Source organism: Mercenaria mercenaria, chromosome 15, assembly GCF_021730395.1.
Source record: "Mercenaria mercenaria strain notata chromosome 15, MADL_Memer_1, whole genome shotgun sequence".
Lineage (NCBI taxonomy): Eukaryota > Metazoa > Mollusca > Bivalvia > Venerida > Veneridae > Mercenaria > Mercenaria mercenaria.
In genome coordinates, this window is record NC_069375.1 from 28232311 (window position 1) to 28249119 (window position 16809).

General features: G+C 32.6%; 2 protein-coding genes across 3 annotated transcripts; both read right to left on the reverse strand.

Moving 5' to 3' along the window:
• Positions 1-1178: 1178 nt before the first annotated feature.
• On the reverse strand, positions 1179-7245 carry LOC123549778 (17-beta-hydroxysteroid dehydrogenase 14-like). Its single transcript, XM_045338164.2, has 10 exons — positions 7159-7245; positions 5918-6012; positions 5663-5701; positions 5104-5189; positions 4712-4778; positions 3745-3836; positions 3451-3555; positions 2720-2787; positions 2391-2457; positions 1179-1678 (listed from the first exon to the last, which is right to left on the reverse strand). Exons 2-10 carry the CDS (start codon positions 6009-6011, stop codon positions 1529-1531), a joined length of 768 nt encoding a protein of 255 aa, XP_045194099.2. The 5' UTR covers position 6012; positions 7159-7245; the 3' UTR covers positions 1179-1528.
• Positions 7246-9283: 2038 nt separating this feature from the next.
• On the reverse strand, positions 9284-15624 carry LOC123549772 (17-beta-hydroxysteroid dehydrogenase 14-like). 2 transcript variants are annotated; one of them, XM_045338151.2, is made up of 10 exons: positions 15408-15624; positions 13411-13508; positions 13121-13159; positions 12501-12586; positions 12106-12172; positions 11640-11731; positions 11327-11431; positions 10667-10734; positions 10315-10396; positions 9284-9875 (listed from the first exon to the last, which is right to left on the reverse strand). In XM_045338151.2, the coding sequence occupies exons 2-10, from the start codon at positions 13505-13507 to the stop codon at positions 9726-9728; spliced, it is 786 nt and encodes a 261-aa protein (XP_045194086.2). In that variant the 5' UTR covers position 13508; positions 15408-15624; the 3' UTR covers positions 9284-9725. The 2 variants fall into 2 exon arrangements, with proteins under 2 accessions (XP_045194086.2, XP_045194076.2); XM_045338141.2 differs by having other exon boundaries at positions 15268-15623.
• Positions 15625-16809: the final 1185 nt, after the last annotated feature.

Sequence of the window (16809 nt, forward strand, 5' to 3'; positions counted from 1 at the left end):
ACCAATTGGGGTCACGACCATGACTTCTCATATGACACCATTACTGGTTTTTCGAGGAAGCAGACTCGAGAATGGTTCCAATAAGCTTGAAGCTTTCATCACAATCGAGCTAAAATAAATTAGTATAAACTTAAAGGTTAAATGGAAAATCTGGTTTGGTGTCAGCTAGCCTTTTGACAGTATCTGTACTTTTATTGCCTGTATTCGTTTGACTGTTTTTAAGTCACACTACAACTGTTCCTTGCAGAAAAACCTAAACTTTTTTTTCAGGTAATTGTCTTTCCTTTAGTTTAGGTTAGATGTAATCAACAAGAAAAAGAGATTTTACATGATGTCATATAATGTTTAGCAATTACATAGATAGTGAGATAGTGAATTCCTTTTGAAATGAATGGAGTATTTTAATTTTTAAACAAATTTTATGTTGTCAGTATCTTTATTTGTATTGTTTATAATATGTAAAAATATTAAATAATGTAGATGGGCATTACAAACAACAAATTAATGTATAGACCCTACAAGACATGTTTTGAGCTTTTCCAGTTCATCTGCTGGCCAAACTTACACGATGTCATATAATATCTAGCAATGATATAGATAGCGATTTTTTAAAGGAATGGCGTATTTTATATTTCGATCAAATTTCATGTTGTCGGTATCTTTACTTATTTGTTTTTAAAGATGTAAAATCATTAAATGGTGTGGTTTGGCATTACAGATAATAAAATCTGTTGCATTGGCCCTACACAACAAGTTTTGAGCTTTTCCAGTTCATCTTTTGGCCAAACGTCTTTTAGAAGTGGAGTTTCAACAGCATCTGGTGCTATTCTAGAAAGCAATGGTCAAAATTATTAAGCATTTACAATATACAAGAAGAAAATAAAGATTATGTAAACAAAGTATAAAGAAGTACAAGTGTAGTATAATCTATCTTTGTTTTAAACACTCAATCGGGATTCAACCGGGATATCATTATTTATACTCAGAAAAACCCCACAAATTTTGATATTTTAAATTGTACTAGCTAAAGATTGAATTGTTTTACGTATTATAAAACAATACTTTGTCACTTCACTCACAAATTAGTATAAACTAAACTAATACCTCACAAGAAAACGATCAGGTATTTTGATAAATTTTATTACTTATTACTATCAACATCAGCATGAAGGTGACACTTTAAAAAAATGAGCTAAAAGTAAAAGTACTGACATGTCATGTGCCTACTATGTTGTATAAAACAGCGTCAAAGTATTCATTACCGGTTAAAAATGACAAATTAAGATGTCGCAGCACAGTCTCATCACGTAGTTAAAATATCTAATCAAGTATTTTTATACCCTTTCGGGCTTTTGCAACATCCCTTTCTTTCAAATACTAATACGGCGGCATTCTTTATTCTTTACCCGTTTTCTTCAACAATTCTATCATAATGCTAATCCAGTATTATTTCTTCTATTGGGTTATTCTTTAAAATGCCAAGACAATATTTTTATTCCGTATCTGATTTCTGCTACAGTTCTTTTCTTTAAAATGCTAATCCAGTATTCTTTATTCCGTATCCAATTTCTGATCCTCCTGTACACATAAGCTGTTCACCAGTGGTGAATGTAGCATCAACTGCCAGAAACAAACACGCTAGACCAATCTCCCTTGGTTGAGCAATCTTTTGCAGTAACTAAAGTGATAACAAAACATGTAACAAGCACAACTAATACAATGTCTATGATCCTTTAAAAGACACTCTACATGTTCACCTTGCATGGGAATAACTCTTCCTTAAATGAGCCGTGCCATGAGAAAACCAACATAGTGGGTTTGCGACCAGCATGGATCCAGACCAGCCTGCGCATCCGCGCAGTCTGGCCAGGATCCATGCTGTTCGCTAACAGTTTCTCCAATTCCAATAGGCTTTAAAAGCGAACAGCATGGATCCTGACCAGACTGCGCGGATGCGCAGGCTGGTCTGGATCCATGCTGGTCGCACACCCACTATGTTGGTTTTCTCATGGCGCGGCTCAATTACAGCTAGCCTTCTGTCAGTATCTATACTTTCATTGCCTACATTCGTTTAAATGCACTGGTTACTTAAGTAACACTAACACGGTTCCTTGCAGACAGACCCAGACTGTTTCTTCAGGTAATTGCCCTTCCTTTAGCATAGATAATGTGTAATCAATAAGAAACAGAGATTTTACATGATAACATATAATGTTTAGCAATTACATAGATAGTGAGATAGTGAATTCCTTTTGAAACGAATAGAGTATTTTAATTTTTAAACAAATTGTATATTGTCAGTATCTTTATTTATATTGTTTATAAAATTATTAAATAATGTGGATAGGCATTACAAACAACAAAACAACAAATTAATGTATTGGCCCTACATGACATGTTTTGAGCTTTTCCAGTTCATCTGCTGGCCAAACTTCTTCAATAGCTCCTGATGCAATTCTAGAAAAGAATGGTAAAATTATCAAACATTTACAAGAAGAAAATACAGACTGTACAAATAAAGTATAAAGAAGTAGTATAATCTATCTTCTTTTAGAAACATTCAACCGGGATTTAACCTGGATATCAATAGTCATAGACAGATAAAAGTTTTGGTATTTTAAAATTATATTAGCTAACGGTTAAAATTGTTTGGTGTATACACCACGAAGAAGTATTTTAAGAAAAACAAACAACAACAATTGTTTGTCATTTTACTCACGCATTCACGCGAACTCCGTGCTTTGCCTCATCAATTGCCAGAGCCTTTGTAAAAGATGTAACACCACCCTATAAGATAACCAGTCTACATACAAACACCGGCATTATATAAATTACACATGCATTTGAATATGGTAGCAGTGAACCCGAGACGTATCATAATCACAAGCGAGGCGATAGCATTTATGTAATTACACAGAAAATACATAGATGACAAAATGACTTTTTTATGACATAAAAAAGTAAAAGGTTACAGTATTGTGAAATCTTAATATCTATTTTTCTACTCATGATCTATTTACAAGATTTAACATCATAATTATTTCATATGGTAACATTAAGCACTTCTAATCACCGCGGTGTAGGAATTTTATACATGCGTATAACATCTTTGTTAAAATGTATTTTTTCGGCACCTTTATGAAACTCACATGTTGGTATAAGCCATCCCATTAGAATTTAGATCATCTGTCTAATTTCCAGGTTAATATTAGAAGGGAACCTGAGTGTAATAACCGGTCAATATTATTACAGGTTATAAGGCGTACCTTTTAGAACCACCGACGTCATGCAAACCAACTGGGCGGTTTCCGAACAATGGAATTTTGCATCCCATTTGAAACTTCGAATGTTCTCTGATGAGGGCAAAGTAATGCACTCAAGAAAATAATGTAAACAAACACGAATGTATTTATCCCGGTCATTCTTAGTGAGATTAAGACAGCAAAGTACCTTTGTAGCCACGTATGTTACAGAATTTCTGAAAGCTGCTGGTGAACCGATACTTGAAATGTTGACAATATTTCCTTTTGACTTCCGTAAATACGGTAGAGCATACTGCAATAGTGAAAACACACGTTAAATATCAAGTAATACTGGAGATGATAAACTTAAGTATGGTCGTGCTGAATTATGAATCCTAACACTCTCATGATCTCTTTTAATATAGTGATGTGAAGTTCCGTCGTAACTATGGAAACGACACATTTTCATACTAAAAGTCTTAATACAATACAATGTATTTACCTTACTAGCAGTGAAATAGCTGATCAAATTAAGCTGCAAAAGATCTTTAAAACCTTGTACCGACAACTCATCAATAGTGTATGACCCTGGGTCTGAAAAATATAAACTCATGTGGTTTATGATAAAACTAGAATTCTTAACAATTGTTATTCACTAACAATCGGAATAAAGTTTTCTCAAGCTGAGTTATCTCACAGAATGTCCATTTTCAGAGCATTAAACTACGCATAAAGGTAAATGTGTTAAATATTTACGTAAACTTATAAAAACATGTGTATGTACATGTGTCTGCTCCGGAACTATTTATCACAGGAAAAGAAGCACCCTTACTCACATGCCCACCCCTCTGAACACACTACACAAACGTATATCATTTCCACGGCCGTAACGTTATAAAACAGAGTAGCGTCTGATGGTCCTTTCACGCTTCCATAGAATCAACATTTGTTACAACAAATTCATTTTGAAAGTATTCCTGAAGTGTCTAGGTCTGCTGTTATCACATGCGGAAATATCTGACATCCGAGGCATATACCGACACTTTTAGACAACATCAAAAATGACTTTTTGAACAATTTGACGAAGTTCCAATAGTCTCCATATACACTTGCAAATATTTTTTTCATGGATGAAAAGCCCAGGTATATTCAAATTGTAAGGAAGTGCTGAAATTTGTCTCCTCATTAAGAAACAAATAGAAAAGAAAAGAAAAAAGAAGTTCACACGCATACGTTTAGACGGGTTTGACTCCTGAGCGTGAACCCATGCTATTGGCCATTGCAAATGCGACTTTTGTTTTCAAATTTAGCCTTTGTACTTTCAGTTTCTTTACTTCCGAGAAAAGCTGAGGTCATTTTCTGTGTTGTCAAAAACATACGTATCTTGGCGAGATTGAATAAAATGTGCTGGCCGGATATGTGAAGTGATTATCAACTTAATTATTCGAAGTAAGATTTGAAATGCTTACGAAATCCAACATGGTTCACAAGACAGTCTATTTTTCCTAACCGTTTCTCCGCTGCTTGTATACAACTCTAAAATAAACGAATGATTATCCATAGCATAAAATCAAGAGCACGGACATAAAACATAAAACAACATGTTATAATAATGTTTATGTATGCATTGGTGACTATTATTCATGTATTACATGTCCTATTAAACAAGCCAAAAGTAAAATTTTAACAAAGAGAAGACTTTAAAAATATTTGCATATTTGCATAATTTTGGGGTAGGAATATAGGTCTGTTAGAGTCCGTTATAATGCCATACCATTTTGAATATGCGTTGATAACTTAACAAGGAATGCATTATTTCGATAAAAGTTCTAGTACTTGTTGATAGTTTTGTATACAAAACCTTTATTTCATCCTCCTTAGTCATATCACAGTGCATATAGATTATTTCCCCTTGTCCTTCTGATTTCATTTTGGAGCCCACATCGTCTGTAATAGATATCTAAACTTCAATCTAATGGGTTAAAAAATCAAATTTAAGAATGTCATATTCACCACATATACGATTCTTCCTATACATTTATACTTATCTATTCGATGACTGTTAATGTAAAATAGGAAAGAACTTGACAAGAAATGAAAAAAAGCAGTCGTGATTTTTTTTCAAATATTTCCGTGTAACATTTTGTTTGCCGTCGCGAGGAAGAGCATGTGCCCGACATGATACAAAACTTTGCGCTGTTATTACGTACGTGCCTATTCAATTTAGGGTTAAGCAATTATATTTTTACACTCTTTTCTCGTTTACAAGTAATGAACAATATACCGTTAATAGTATTCTATTTGCCTAGCTAAGATATTAACATTGACATACATTGTACATAATACTAAAAATAAGCAAATTGACCGATCAGTAAAAGGCCCATCCTATTATAGCTTACTTTATCTAGATACAAATTTACCTTGAATGTCGAAAACAACAACCTTTCCTCCATTCTCAGCTGTAAATTAAAGATAAAATCCCTTGTAAAAAATGATGTAGTTTTTGGGATACAATTTTTATTATAATTCCTTTTCACTATTTTGTTAATCGAAACATAAATGTATTTACATCTGGGTCTGCAGTTTAAACTGCCATATCGTCTTTTTATGAAATCAAACCTTTAAGTAAGTATTATTAACAATGATGTTTAAGGGCTGACCAAGAGAATGTATACCGAGAACATCGACTATGCCTCTACCAATACCCTGGACACCACCTGTTACTATGGCAACCTTATCTTTAAATCGAAGCGCGGATAAATTTGACATCCTGAAAATAAAGAAAGACAACACGACAGTAACAGTTTACCGTAATGTAAGCAATAACGAAGACAAAGCATCTTAATTTTACACGTAAGTCTCTGGGGTCTGCTTAAACTGTTGGCGTCAAAATGATATGCACGGACTCGCTTTCCGCGTAATTGGACAGGCATTGTCAGCTTTCGAAAACGGGAAAAGTGGTAAAAAACTAGTTTTCATGTGTTTCCATCAAATCAAATATGTAAATATTCAAGAAAACTGAACTCAACGAAAGAAGAAAACAACAAAAACAAATACACCGAGAAATATTGATTTTTAAGTTAAAAAGTCCCATATTTCTTACAAAATGCAAAAAAAGCGTTTTGGTTCTGATCTGTTTACAATTTATTCTAATGATAATAAACATTATGTGCAAAGTTTAAGATTTCAAGAAAAGTGGACCTAAATAAAAAGAAATACATGTAATTCCAAATTTCCATATACATACAGGGCAATAAAACGCAAATATTTTAACCGAAATGCATATCAGATTTATGGCTTCTGACCTACAAACTTAAACAAGTACGCAATTTTAAAAGCTAATGTTTTTGTATTTGCGTAAAGTGGACCTTAACAAAATGATAACCAAAAAGTTGAAATTTTCTAAGTGCAAGAAAACCATAATTCAAAGAAAATGCAGGTAAAAGTTATTGTACTTTGTCTAATGACTTATCTAATTATGATTATCAAGTGTACAAAGTTTCAAAGCTGAAGCTCTTATAGGTTGTAGGAAAACGTGAACCTAAACAAAGATTTTAACAAAGATAAAATTAAATGCTCTGAGTACAGAAAGGGTCACAATTCTAACAAAATGCTTACCAGATTGGCTACATATTTATATATTGATGATAAAGAACTGTGCATAGCTTGACAGCTGTAATTCTAATAGTTTGTGAGTTAAATGCAAGTAACAGTACATACCTAAGACATCGACAAACCCCCTCTCAACATCGTCACAACCACTTGTTACTTTTGCTACATTTAATAAACTTTTGACTTGACTTGAATCTTATTCTAGAATCGCAGGTCCGGTGCTTTTTCTGACATATTAACTCATTAATACTTCCAGCAAATTATAATTTTAAATGACAAAAACTAGGATTTAAAATATACGTACTTGTACTTTGTGCATAGAAAGTATATGTTCGCATCAGTCTAATTAAAAACATCTCCTTAATAACATGGCGCATGAGGTGATGTTCCCATTCAAGCGTGTTCTATAAATGTCTAACAGTAAAAAGTGAGTTTAAGTATACTCATGCATATAAAATTTCATATTTAAAGTTAATATTTCATTTTTAAAGTGATACATGCACTTTACATAGCCATTTATAGCGTATAGGTTATAGGAAAGAGATGTTTCCTTCTGTGAAGGAAGCACCAAACTTTGTATGTTACTATTTTGAAGTATGCTGAATCAATGGACCTATGTTTTATTTATTTTAATCATATTGTTTGAAAGCAATGTCCAAAAGGTTAATTTATGACCTAAATAAGTAATTATTCTTAATATAATATTTTATTCAGTAACATTTTATATACATTTAGTAGATAAGACACAGACAAATGACGTAGGATGCCTTTATTTTTAAGTATGAATATTATATCACTCAAGTAAACAAAACTAATTTAAGCATTTAAACATTCTTTACATTTAGTGGTTCATCAAGGGTATTTTGTGAAACAAGTTCACATATGCCTACATACTGTAACTCATATAATAATCTGCATTCCTGTTCTATACAATTTTCATTCTCGCATCGATTTGCCAGTAGTAATGCTGGACATGGGGTACCAATAATTATATTTGTCTATGAATATAATCATTCGGCAAATATATTTACATTCTAAAAAAGCTAAATAAGAGGTCATTTTGAGTTTTTTTCTTGTATAATTGCAATATCTAATTTAAATCCCTCTAAAACATATTAAACAATTATGTTTTTCAAGACAATTAATGTCTTCAAGCTAAAGCATAACATCATCATATTGTTTTCTTAATAATGCAACAAGAAAATGTAATGTGTACTAAATGTATTGTATTAATTATTGCTAATTTATACCATATTTGATAATACTTATTTACTTAAATTTGATTCAGATTTCAAGCTTTAGAATTAGTCTAAATTCCTCTCTATTGAAAAGAGCACTGGTATTGTATGATAGATTGACCTTTGTACGGTTTGAATCAACGACCTTCCTATTCCTTGCAACACCATTACCACTGGACTTCCTCTGCCGTAACTTGTTGATTAATTAGGTATTTCAAATGTTACCGATCCTGACAACAGACATAGGGGTTTTGAACAATTAGAAATCATTTTCCAACCCGAGAGTGTATGCATAGGTATACGGTCATTTCGATTAGTTAGAGGACGAGATACTATCAGAGGTCAAGTTCTCATCTTCTTGTGGGAAATTGCTTCGTTTTCCCCTCAAGTAATCAATATGGTAGTATCCGATTTTAGGCCTGACTTTAACTTAATACATTACTGGTCCTTTTCCTTTTTTAACTGTTCCTGATTATCATTTCCACTTCCCCCCAGTTCTTTTTACCAACACAGAATCTAATGACACTACGATTTCGACCATGACTTGTGGCCATTTTCGTTCAATGCCCAGCTCATTATTTGGTTTAAGGAAAATAGGTCTGCTTCTTAATTATCTCTTCAAAAAACCTCAGCAGGAGATTCCTTTGTAATAGAATGTGAAGTATATCTGTACCGTAACAGAAAGTTGGATAACCTGTCCTGTAAAATATTGTTCTTTCCACTGTTCCACTGTTTCTAGCCTCAAATAATTGTTTTAGGGCTCTTTTTCAATATTTGAACTGCATTTTCCACTGCTCCATTCAAACTGGGAAGATACGCTGGAACTAAAGTATGCCTTATTCCATTATTTGTCATGAAATGTAATATTCTGCAGATGTAAACCTAGGATAATTATTATTCACAAGTTCTTCCGGGAGACCCCATGTAGAAAACAATCCATGTAATTTTTCAATGGTTTTCTCACTAGTTATTTCTTACCATGTAGAATAACTGGCAGTCACAACTAGTTCTTAATGTTAACTAACTATCATCTAGCCATCTCCTATCAGAGAGACTGCTTGGGCATGTCAGGATACAGCTTTAGGAGAATCATGAATGAATATGCTACAATAACTGATAGCACTTAACCTCAGGCTATCGCTATCGACGAAATACATTTTATAGCTTTGTAATACCTCAAAAGAAAACGAACACATTTTGATAATTTTTATTACTATCAAGATCAATATGATAGTGACACTTTTAAAATGAGCCAGGTATTCGATGTAAAAAAACTAACATGTCATGTGCCTACTATGTTGTATACAACACTATCAAAGTATTCATTATCGGTAAAAAATGACAAAGTAAGATGTCGCAGAACCGTCTTATCATATAGTCAAAATCTTCTACAATCTTACGCTACATGTAATTATAGTAAGTATTATTTATTCTCTATCCGGATTTTGCATCATCCTTTTCTTTCTAATTCTAATCCAGCATTCTTTATTCTTTATCCGATTTCTTCAACAATCTTATCATAATTCTAATCCAGTGTTTTTATTCCATATCCGGTTTTTTCTACAATGTTATTCGTCAAAATGCTAGTACAGTATCTTTATTTCGTATCCGATTTCTGTCACAGTTTTTCCCTTTAAAATGCTAATCCAGTATTCTTTATTCCGTATCCAATTTCTGATCCTCCTGTACACATAAGCTGTTCTCCAGTGGTGAATGTAGCATCAACTACCAGAAACAAACACGCTAGACCAATCTCCCTTGGTTGAGCAATCTTTTGCAATACCTAAAGTGATAACAAAACATGTAACAGGCACAACTTATACAATGTAATTAAAACATACTCTACATCTTCATCTTGCATGGAAATGACTTTTTCTTAAATAATAAATGTAAAATCTGGTTTGGTGTCAGCTAGCCTTTTGACATTATCTGTACTGTTATTGTCTGTATTTTTAAGTCACAATAACACGGTTCCTTGCAGACAGACCTCATCTCTTTCTCCAAGTAACTGTCCTTCCTTTAGTTTAGGTTAAGTGTAATCAACAAGAAACAGAGTTTTAACAAGATGATATAGATAGCAATTGTTTTTTAAAACGAATGGCTTATTTTATATTATTTCAAACAAATTTCATGTTGTCATATCTTACTTTTTTTAAATTAAGTAAACTCATTAAATGATGTGGATGGGCGTTACAGACAACAAAATAATATATTGGTCCTACATGACAAGTTTTAAGCTTTTCTAGTTCATCTGCTGGCCAAACTTCTTTTAGAAGTGGAGTTTCAACGGCACCTGGAGCTATTCTAGAAAAGAATGGTCAAAATAACCAAACATTTTCAAGAAGAAAATAAAGACTATATAAACAAAGTATAAGGAAGTAGTATAATCTATCTTTTTTTGAAACGGTCAATCGGGATTCAACCGGGATATCATTATTTATTGTCAGAAAAAAAAACACATACAAATTTTGATATTTTAAATTGTTTAAGCTAAAGATTAAAATTGTTTTAAGTACACTGTGAAGTTTCCACTTTTTCTATTCTATAAAAACAATACTTTGTCACTTTACTCACGCATTCACGCGAACTCCATATTTTGCCTCATCAATTGCCAGAGCTTTTGTAAAAGATGTAATCCCACCCTATAACATAAACATTCTACATACAAACATTTGGATTATAATCATGAATTACACAGGTAGCTGTACACCCGAGAAATTTTGCGCCAAGCGAGGCGATAGCATGTGACACTTTTAATTATACAGAAAATATATTGATGACAAAATGACCTTTTTATGATATCAAAAAAGTAAAATGTTTATAACTTTGATTTAGGGTTTATTTCCATAATTATTTTATGCATTTTAATCACTGCACTGTAGGAACTTCATAAAAGGGTATAACATTTTTTTTTTTAATTTGTATTTTCGACACCATTTAGAAACTCACAAATTGATATGAGGCATCCCCCCACAGTTTAGATAATCTGTCTAATTCCCAGGTTAATTGTAGAAGGATAACCTAGATGCCAAAACGGGAGGCTAAGATGCGTACCCTGGTAGAACCACCGACGACCTACAAACTAACTGAGTGGTTTCCAAACAATGGAATTTTACATCCCATTTGAAATTTCAAATGTACCTCACGAGGACAAAGTAATGCACCCAAGAAATGTCAACAAACACGAATGTTTTTATCCCGTGCAGCCTGTATATAACAAATATAGCAAAGTACCTTTGTAGCCACGTATGTTACAGAATTTCTGAAAGCTGCTGCTGAACCAATACTTGAAATGTTGACAATATTTCCTTTTGACTTCCGTAAATATGGTAAAGCATACTGCAATAGTGAAAGCACACATTTAATATCAAGTAATACTGAAGATGATAGATTTAAGTATGGTCGTAGTGAATTATGATCGAATCCTTACATTCGCATGATCGGTTAAACTGTAGAAGCTCTTAAAATGTAGTAATGTGAAGGTCCGTCGTAACTATGCAAACGACACTTTTACATACTAAATATCTTAAAACATGTTTGTATTTACCTTACTAGCAGTGAAATAGCTGATCAAGTTAAGCTGCAAAAGATCTTTAAACCCTTGTACTGACAACTCATCAATAGTGTATGCTCCTGGGTCTGAAAAATATGAACTCAGGTCTAGAATGTTTTACGATTGTAATTCATATTTTATACACTAACAGCCCGAATAAAGTTGTCTGACGTTGAGCAACTAGGGGTATGTAAATAAAAGTCTCAAAACTTAAAACTTTAATCACACTCTCTCACAGACTCTCCATCTTTAAAGCATTAAACAACGCATAAGGGTTAATATATCAAATGCATATGTTAACTTATACATACATGTGTAGGTACATGTTTCTGTTCCAGACTAATTTACCACAGGAACCGAAACACGTATACCCGCATGCCCACCTATCTGTACACTACCCAAACGTATATGTGAAGTGATCATAAACATAACTATTCGAAGCAAGATTTGAAATGCTTACGAAATCCAACATTGTTCACAAGACAGTCTATTTTTCCTAACTGTTTCTCCGCTTCTTGTATACAACTCTAAAATACAAGAATGGTTATTTATAATATAAGATCAAGAGCACGGAGATAAAACTAATGCTGAAGAAGAGCAAACAACATGTAATTATAAGGTTTATGTTAAACATACGATGACTATTAACGTGCATTGCATATCTTATTAAACCAAAAGTAAAACTTAAACAAAGAGAATGCTTAAACAATATCTGTATATTTACATTTTTGTAGGGAAGGAATATAGGTCTATGATAGTCCTTTATAATGCCATACTCTTTTGAATATGCGTTTTATGACTTGACAAGGAATGCTTTATTCCGATAAATGTTCTAGTACTTTTTGTATACAATACCTTTATTTCATCCTCTTTGGTCATATCACAGTGCATATAGATTATTTCCCCTGGTCCTTCTGATTTCATTTTGGAGCCCACATCGTCTGTAATATATATTTAAACTGCATTCTATAACAACTTAAAGAATGTCATATTCACCTATACACGATTCTTTTTATATATTTATACTTACCTGCTCAATGCCTGTTAATGTAAAATATGGCAGGAATGTTATGTCTAATTTCTGAAAAGAAATGTCATAAAAAGCAGTCGTGATTGTTTTATTACACGAAATATATTTGACTGTTGAGATATTAAAATTAACCCTTCGCTTACCATCGCGATGAAGAGCATACGCTCGACATGATACAAAACTTTGCGCTGTTATTATGTACGTACCTATTTAATTTAGGGTAAAAACAATTATTTCTTTTTACACGATTTTCTCGTTTACAAGTAATGAACAATACACCGTTAGTCTTATTTTATTTGCTTAGTGCATATATTGACATTGATATACATTGTACATATACAAAGTATACGCAAATGAGCCGGGCAAAAGTTCTTGATAATCAGTTAACAGCCCCTCGTATCGAAGCTTACTACGTCTAGGTACAAATTTGTGAAATTTGATTTACCTTGAATGTCGAAAACTACAACTTTTCCACCATTCTCAGCTGTAAAACAAAGACGAAACACTTGAAAAAAAAGATGTTTAAGTGTAACATCACTGTAAACTCAGTTTTTGGGATATAAAACGTATAGTTGTTTTACAGTGTTTTTTTTGGTAAGCGAAACGTAAATGTGTTTATATCTTGGTCTGCAGATTTAGCTGCTATATCGGCTTTTATGAAATTGAACATTTAAGTAATTATTATTTAGAGTGATGTTTAAGGGTTTAGAGCATAATGACCGATGGAAAACATACCAAATACATCGACTATGCCTCTACCAATACCCTGGACACCACCTGTTACGATAACAACCTTGTCTTTAAAACGAAGCGCAGATACAGTTGCTGACATCCTAAAAATAAAGAAAGACAACACGACAGTAACAGGTAAACGTAATGAAGGCAATCACGAAGACAAATTATTTTAACTTTACACATACGTCTCTGGGGACTGTTAAAACTGTTGGCGTCAAAATGATATGCACGGGCTCGCTTTCAACGTATTTGGACAGGCATTTTCAGCTTTCGAAAACAGGAAAAGTGGTAAAAACAACTAGTTATCATGTGTTTCCAACATATATTCAAGAAAACTGAATTTAAACAAGATAAAAAAGAAGACGAAAAAAAATAAACACAAACACAACAGCAAGAAATATTGATTTTTTATTTTACAAGTAAAAGGGCCCATATTTCTCACAAAAAGCAAGAAAGCGTTTTAGTTCTTCATTTTTGTACTTATCTTATGATAATAAGCAAGTGTGCAACGTTTCAAAGCTATAAAGCTATAACACTTAGTGAGTTCAAGAAAAGTGGACATAAATAAAAAGAAATTCAATTTTTCTAAGTACATACAGTTAACAAAGGGCAATAATTCAAACAAAATACATATCAGACTTATGGCACTTGGCCGAAGTACTAACCAAGTGATGATAAACAAGCGCACAAAGTTTCAAAGCTAGTGTTCTATTCAAGTAAAGTTGACCAAAACAAAAATCTTAACTAAAATTGTCGAATTTTCCAAGTAAAAAAAGGTCCATAATTCAAAGAAAATGCAGGTAAAAGTTATGGTACTTTGTCTAAGTACTCATCTTATGATGATAAACAAGTGTGCAAAGATTCAAAGCTGTAGCTCTTATAGTTTTTAGGATAAAGTGGACCTAAACAAAACTTTTAACCAAGAAAATGAAATGTTCTAAGTACAAAAATGGACATAATTCTGACAAAATGCTTAACAGAGACATGGGACTTGGCTTACATATTTATATATTAATGATAAAAAACTGTGCAAAGTTTGACAACTGTAACTCAAATTGTTTGTGAGAAAAATTGCATCTAAACAGAACTTTTAACCGACACCGACGATCAAGTGACGACAATTCTTCGTAGATGAGCTAACAACAAAATTACAAAACAACATTTTATTAACAAAATGAATATAATTAAAACTAAAAACTATTGACTGAAAATTTGAGTATTGGGAGGACTGAACATAAGTCACCTATATGTCAAACCAGCACGCAACCACTGCAATATTCCAAGTAGTTATACCTGGTAGTGGTTTCAATCTAAATATGGTTATGCAAATCATGCTGATTTCCCTAATCGGCAGACGAAATTGAACTGATACACTTCAAAATAAAACAGTGAAGTAAGGTGTATTTGAAACAGTTTTCCAGCTCGCTAAATTTATAACCAGGTTTTAACCTATGCGTACTAACAACGGTCACGTTAAAGCGGCATGCCTCCAGATCGTTCGACAACAAAAAATAATTGTTTTTAGATATCTTGAAATAAATACTATATTTCTTAAGAAGGCTTTAAAACTTAATTACTGACAAACTTTATGTCACGGAAACACATGAGAATTTGCTGTTTTACTACTTTTTACAATGAAAATTGAAAAGCGTTTGTTTTAGAAACAAAAAATCATATTCTAATGTTCATAATATGACCAAACTTCAATTTGAAAGAAAGATTATTTTTTAGCCAAATCTGGAGGTATGCTGCTTTAAACCTACTCACATGGATTAACTACACTACTTTTATATTGAAATAAGTTGCAGTTTATCCAGTATTTATTCAATTTTAATAAAGAAGAATCGTAAGTAGTACCTGTTAGAGTATTCCTTTATCCTTTATTTATTTGAAAGAAGATGAAAGTTATACGTTGCACATGTACACAAATGTATTACATGGAAAAACATCCAGACATAAAATAAAGTAGTTATTTAAATGTGTATCTTGTGTTATATCTTGCGTTACACGTGTTATGCAGGTCTTATCCTACAACAGCTTCTGTTTGACCGTCATGAGTAAACAAATAGTTTAATTTTGATGTTTGATAGTTCAGTTAATAGACTAGTCTGCCGAATAGGGAAAATCGGCGTGTTTTACCTTGTCTTATTTACATAAAAATGACTATCATACTGAATTACACTACCTAAATAACGGACCGTCCCACTATTAAAAGTACACAAATATCGCTGACCTTGTAACCGAACATACCTGTTGGAGGTTTATACTACATCTATATCAGATATTACGAACATAAATAGTTAGTTAACAGGATGATGCCCTATATATTAACATTTAGCCTGCTGGCGGCAAGTGATTCTGCCTTTGCGACCAGTGCAGACCAAGATCAGCCTGCACATCCGTGCAGGCTGATCATGGTCTACACTGTTCGCTATTCAGTCAGTAAATTTTCAGTAAACACCCCTTCAAATAATAAATGGTATTGTCCAAATTGAAGGATTGACCAGTCCATTGTAGAAATTTAGCAGGCTAAAGGTTAAACGATGTTAAGGTTCAAATCTATAATTCTTATGAAACATAAGCTTTTTGTTAGTAAGATAAAAATACCTTTCGCTGTATAAACAAAAGATAAATATTGTTTTACGAATTTCGTAACTATAAAATATTAGATCGGGTGTTCAACAGTGAAAAATATTTTTGCCTGCGTGATAAACAAAAAAATAATCTTTTTATTAGTGTTGTTTTTGTAGTTCAACCAAAAACTTTGTATGTTGATAATATTCCCTGAAATTTTCAGATGCTCTCTAATACGAAATGTACTCACGGCAATTCACAGAAAAAACACAATGATAACATGATTTATATTGAAATAGTGTTTCTGGACACGGACAAAAAGCGATCACCAAGCTCCTGCCGTAAGGTTCGGTTTAATAAAATCTATTAACACTGTGTATGTTTGATAAAGGGTATTTATTGCATGAAAAATACTAAAAAAAACATGAGAACATATTTTTATCCAAACTGGCAAACAGAAAAATACTAAAAGCAAACATACCAGAAAAAACATACGAATAACAATTCTTATAAAACTAGGCATACAGGAAAACGCCTACTACAAACATACATGCACCACAAAAAACAAAGCAAACAATTGTAATAAAATGGGTAAAGAAAAAAAATTAGACAATTACTACCAGCATATACTCTAGAAAAATCAAAGCAAACAGTTTTAATAAAGCTTGTCATACTAGAAAAGGTACTGGTAAAGTTTGCGAGACGAAAGAGAGGGTGAAAATCAGGGGAGGAGGTGGGTTCAGAAAAACGAAACAAAAAAGTCTGCTAAAGAAATTGTGTAAGTAGAAGAAACTGATCAGATAAGATTGGTCGAATTAATCACTA

Bases quoted from the DNA above. Each gene is read 5' to 3' on its own strand.
- LOC123549778 (XM_045338164.2), bottom strand. From the start codon at position 6,011: ATGTCAAATTTATCCGCGCTTCGATTTAAAGATAAGGTTGCCATAGTA. The intron at 3,556-3,744 runs GTAAATACATTG...TCACTATTGCAG, and splicing joins GCTATTTCACTGCTAGTAAG to TATGCTCTACCGTATTTACG. The intron at 1,679-2,390 runs GTAGGGCCAATA...TTATCACTTTAG, and splicing joins AAAAGCTCAAAACATGTCAT to TTACTGCAAAAGATTGCTCA.
- LOC123549772 (XM_045338151.2), bottom strand. From the start codon at position 13,507: ATGTCAGCAACTGTATCTGCGCTTCGTTTTAAAGACAAGGTTGTTATC. The intron at 11,432-11,639 runs GTAAATACAAAC...TCACTATTGCAG, and splicing joins GCTATTTCACTGCTAGTAAG to TATGCTTTACCATATTTACG. The intron at 9,876-10,314 runs GTAGGACCAATA...TTATCACTTTAG, and splicing joins AAAAGCTTAAAACTTGTCAT to GTATTGCAAAAGATTGCTCA.